Source organism: Zeus faber, assembly GCF_960531495.2.
Source record: "Zeus faber genome assembly, chromosome: 10".
Classification (NCBI taxonomy): Eukaryota; Metazoa; Chordata; class Actinopteri; order Zeiformes; family Zeidae; genus Zeus; species Zeus faber.
The window spans coordinates 15,249,808-15,254,807 of NC_137199.1; the positions used below are offsets into that span (position 1 = coordinate 15,249,808).

The following is a 5,000-nucleotide window of genomic DNA, read 5'->3' on the forward strand; positions in this document are numbered from 1 at the left end:
GTGGAAACTTCTCCTCCTCCAGGTATGTCCCTGCTGGTGGTGGGCGGGGCGGAGGAGGCGGAGACGTCCAGATCTAAAAGGGACAGCAAGGCCTCGTCCGTGTGTCTGTCCTCCGACCGCACGGCGGACCGGCGCTCCAAGGGCGTCATCAACCTGTTTTTCAAGACCAAGGTACCGTGAGAACCTGAGCACGGCCCTGAAGTCGGCATTGATCGCAGCGTTGTGCATTTTTTACATCAGGGTCAATGCCTTTTTTTTTTTGTGTGTCCCAAGCTATTGGCAATAAGATATACTACATAGGAAGACACATGTAAAATAAAAATAAAAATCCCTATAAAGTATGCTCTATTTAAAACCACTTCAGTTCAAATTCATTCATTTTGGGAGATTTATGTTTTATGAATTTCACTGCATTTTAGACAGTGAAAAGGACCACAAGGTAAAAACTATAATGAACCAAGTATCTCAACTTCATAGACACACGTAAATTAACAAAATTATTTTTTTACAAAATAAAAAACTATTAATGAACGTATCTCAATATTTTTTGTACGTCTGTTTAAAAACATTATTTTGTGTGTGTGTGTGTGTGTGTGTGTGTGTGCGTGCGCGTGCGTGTGCGTGAGCGTGTTTGTGTGTGTGCTCCAATAGGTTTCCAAATCCGAAGACGTGAAAAGCGACGCCTCCAGAGACAATGCCAATCATTTCTGATATAAATTCTTGCCGTCGTCTCGAGTCCTCCATGGCTTCAGTAATTCTCAACAGTTTTATGCAAACGTGTCGACATTAGAAAAAAGCCATGAGCACCAAAACAAAAAATCCCCAAATCCCAACTCAACGCACTCGCTCGCTCGCTGACTGACTCATGCCCGTGTCTGTGGATTACTGTGGCTTTATTATAATTGACTTTCACCATTTGATAAAGACGTTTTTTTGGGGTTTTTTTTTTTCCTCTTTTGGATGACGGACATTTTTTCGTCAATGTACTGTAAATGCTTTTCAATAAAGGTAAATGCCATCCGCCTGCTTTCAAATCAATTCAGCTTCTGCCAGAATGCACAAAAACAAGACCCATCCCATTGACACGCTTGAATAAAAACACATCTCGTTCCGCAGGTCTCGACGTTTATGTAATTAATAAAAAAGAAAAGAATGCCTTTTGCCGCCTGACCCGTAAAGCACTGTGACACAACGTGACGACCTTGACTCTAATGCAATGAATGAGACTCAGGTCCATTTAATTCAAATAATATTTTTAATTCAATCGACCTCACTGAGTCGTAATTATTTTTATCGGTTCCTAATCAGTTACCTTGCTATCCATCCTAAAGGAAGCTGTTATGATAACAGTTTGTAGAATCTTCTAGTTCATGATACTGTGCCTCGCCCTGTACCAAATATATAATACTGACTATGTTATATTTACCTGCAATAGCTTTTTCAATAACAGATTCCAAAAATCTGTCTTACATTTCATAAAAATGTGTCTTAAAAAGGGTCTTAAAAATATTACATATAACTGTCTTATAACTGCATACACCCTGAGATGGGAAAAAAAATATCTCGGTATCAGTGTGTGTGTTTATATATATATACACACACACCAATCAGCCACAACATTAAAACCACTGGCAGGTGAAGTGAATAACATTGCAAGGAGTGGGATATATGAGGCAGGAAGTGAACAGTCAGTTCTTGAAGTTGATGTGTTGGAAGCAGGAAAAATGGGCAAGCGTAAGGATCTGAGTGACTTTGATGAAAGGGTCAGAGCATCTCCAAAACAACAGGTCCTGTGGGGTGTGCAGTGGTAAGTAGTTCTTTTACATCATATGGATGGTCGGGTGTGGCTGTGTTGTTTACCTGGGGAGGAGATGGCATCATGATGCATTATGGGAAGAAGGCAAGCCGGCCGAGGCAGTGTGATGCTCTGTGCAATGTTCTGCTGGGAAACCTTGGGTCCTGGCATTCATGTGGAAGTTACTTTGACACGTACAACCTTCCTAAACATTGTTGCAGGCCAAGTTCACCCCTTCACGACAACGGTCTTCCCTGATGGCAGAGGCCTCTTTCAGCAGGATAATGCTCCCTGCCACACTGGAACAAGTGTCCAGCAATGAGGAACTTTGAGGAACAAAGACAAAGAGTTCAAGGTGTTCCCCAGATCTCAATCCGATGGAGCCTCTGTGGGATGTGCTGGAACAGCAAGCCCGATCCATGGGGGCCCCACCTCGCAACTTCCAGGACTTAAAGGATCTGCTGTTAACGTCTTGGTGCCAGATACCACAGGACACCTTCAGAGGTCTTGTGGGGTCCATGCCTCCACGGGTCAGAGCTGTTTTGGCGGCACAACGGGAGGCTACACAAACTTTACCTACCAGTGGTTTTGATGTTGTGGCTGATCGGTGTATAAGTAAATATAAGTAAGTATATAAGTATAAATATATATATATATATAGATAGATAAGTATATACACATGTATACACTTATCTTTACCGAAATTTTAATTGGAGTAACAAACAGTTAGAGTTTCATTCTCTCACCACTCAATCTGTGTGTGTGTGTGTGTGTGTGTGTGTGTGTGTGTGTGTGTGTGTGTGTGTGTGTGTGTGTGTGTGTGTGTGTGTGTGTGTGTGTGTGTGTGTGTGTGTGTGTGTGTGTGTGTGTGTGTGTGTGTGTGTGTGTGTGTGTGTGTGTGTGTGTGTCCTGAGAAAGGTGACACATTAATGGTTATTAAGGAGCTCCAGTTCCCTCTCCTTTATGAAGAAGAATCCCCATTAGCCGCTATCACAAGGAGCGCCGGGCTTTCCAGGAGCCAATTAAAAGTTATGGATGGACCTCATATAAACCGTCGGGTGCAAACCGTCTGCTGTTAAAACCCACTGTTCCTTGACCTTTGTAATAAGGAGCGTTATGGAGCTGGTGTCCATGGCGGGGCGGGTGGGGGTGGGGCTCAGCCTTGTGGTTCTGACATCTTGACAACCCAGGAGTTCAGCGTCATACAGGAGAGATATTCGGACGCCCGTGAACCGCCTCCGTCCCACATCCATCAAGGAGGCACCCGGACAAACTCTTTTTCTTCCTCTTCCTGTGACGATATTAAAATCCGATGAAGAAGAAGAAATGAGGAGATCTTCATGGACGGGGCCGTAAGTGGCTCTCCTTATCGTACCCTACGCGGTGCGCACTCAAAGTCATTTGAGCGCGTTGCGTATCTGTTTTGCGCGCGATTATTTCTTTTTTTGCCGTTTCATCTGCCTCTTAAACGTCTGTCCCAGTGGCACGTGGTTCCCGGGCAGATTTTTGGTTTAATGGAGCAAAAAGCCCTCGGCAGCGGCAGATAAGAGACTCCGGGAAAGCGACGGATTTCACCAGCTCCTCTGTATCTCCGGCCTGATAAATTCCAAAATGTTAAAATGATAAATCATTTTAACGTTTATCGTCACAAATGATGGATGGCACGTTAAATGCGTGGTGCAGGTACATACGGCGGCAGGGTGTTTCACTGTGAAGCCAAAGCAGAGTCAGTATAAAATCATTTTTTCTTTACACGTCAATAAATTACTTTTCTGTACAATATAGTGCAGAACTGACTGAACTATGGATGGACGTTGATTTGCACATTCATAGTTTGCAGTGACTGGAGGAGTCTTACCTGCTTTGAGGGTGGGAAAAATTGGACATTAAACAACGGTATAATGGACTGAACAATTACATTAGGCAGCCATCATTTCAAAGTGGTTTGACGGTTGTAATTTGTGATGAGCTCACCATAGATCTTATTATATCACAGTCGAATGACAAATTGGAGTCGCATCCATGCGGCAGGTTTTTAACGATTGAAATGTTTTGGTTTTCTTGTATTTTCAAAGGGAAAAATACAGGATACCAGCAAATGTTTTTTTGACATTTGTGTAATTCTTGGTGCCTGCCGTTCAGCACAGATAGTGACATTGACGGCCATTACAGTCAATGTGCTACTGAAAGTCAAGGTCAAATAAGTTATAGTAGTGACGCAAACACTTTAAACAGTCTTATATGACACTAAGTCAAAATGGGACCTAAAATTAATTCATAAAATGTTATTGTATTTGATGACTCTAACACAGCATGGATGCATGCAAGTGTAGTTATCTAATCCAACCAAATAAAAAAATTACAAATCACTCAAAACAATGGACCAAACCGGATCCCACATGATTGAAGTGTAAGTTCTTGTGCATACATGTCTGCTAAACAGGAGATTAAAGACATTTTCCACAGATGGCACTGAGAGCCCACCCCTGGGCATTTTTCTAAACTGCGTCGTGGGCGGAGTGAGGGTCAAACCAGGGGGTGAAATGACTGTTTCAAGCGTGTCAGTGAGCTGTGTGATGTGTGACATGGACGTCTCCAGTCCAGAGAAAACCTGTTTTATCAGCTCAAATTCCTGTTAGTGCGCAGCTCCAGACAGCAAAAAAATGTTGCATCAATCATGGAATAACATTTTTTTTTTCAAAGTTTTTAAAAAAATATTTTTTAACAGGTGTTGTGTATATTTTAAGTGTTTCCAAGTTGTCCATCTTATATGACACGGTTGCCTCTAATTTAAAGAACCCTGTTTGCAGGAGCTCTTATGTCGTTTGCCATTAAAATGCAGTAGCGACCTTTTACAGACACTAGAGGGCAGTGTTGAGTTGCAGGAGCAGTGACTGGAGGTACCTACTGTAGTCCCACTGTTTCCATTCAGGAATGCGTGCTTCAGTAAATAAAGATCAAGCTCCAGTTACAGTATCAGCTGACTCCTCTGTCTTATTCTCTCTTTTTCACTTCCTCTCCTCTTTCCCATCTTTCGCAGTGCAGTTCCACGCGCGTCCATTTCCTGCTCCACCTGCGTTCGCTCATTTCCTGTCTTGTAAGATCTTGCTTTAAAAATCTGCTGACAGGTGGGTGAATGGTTTTAATGGGCTTCACGGTAATTCACCTGACAGCACGTCAAGCCATCCGACCAAACTATCACAAA

The 5,000-nt window shown here is 42.8% G+C and overlaps 1 protein-coding gene across 1 annotated transcript in view; it reads left to right on the forward strand.

The window, feature by feature from the left end:
* The window catches only part of dock2 (dedicator of cytokinesis 2), a gene marked incomplete at its 3' end in the record, with an annotated part of 124,793 nt that extends 124,082 nt beyond the window's left edge, over window positions 1-711 (forward strand). The window contains 2 exon segments of the mRNA XM_080008022.1: window positions 23-171; window positions 652-711. Of these exon segments, the coding sequence (XP_079864148.1) occupies window positions 23-171; window positions 652-711 (209 nt within the window).
* Window positions 712-5,000: the final 4,289 nt, after the last annotated feature.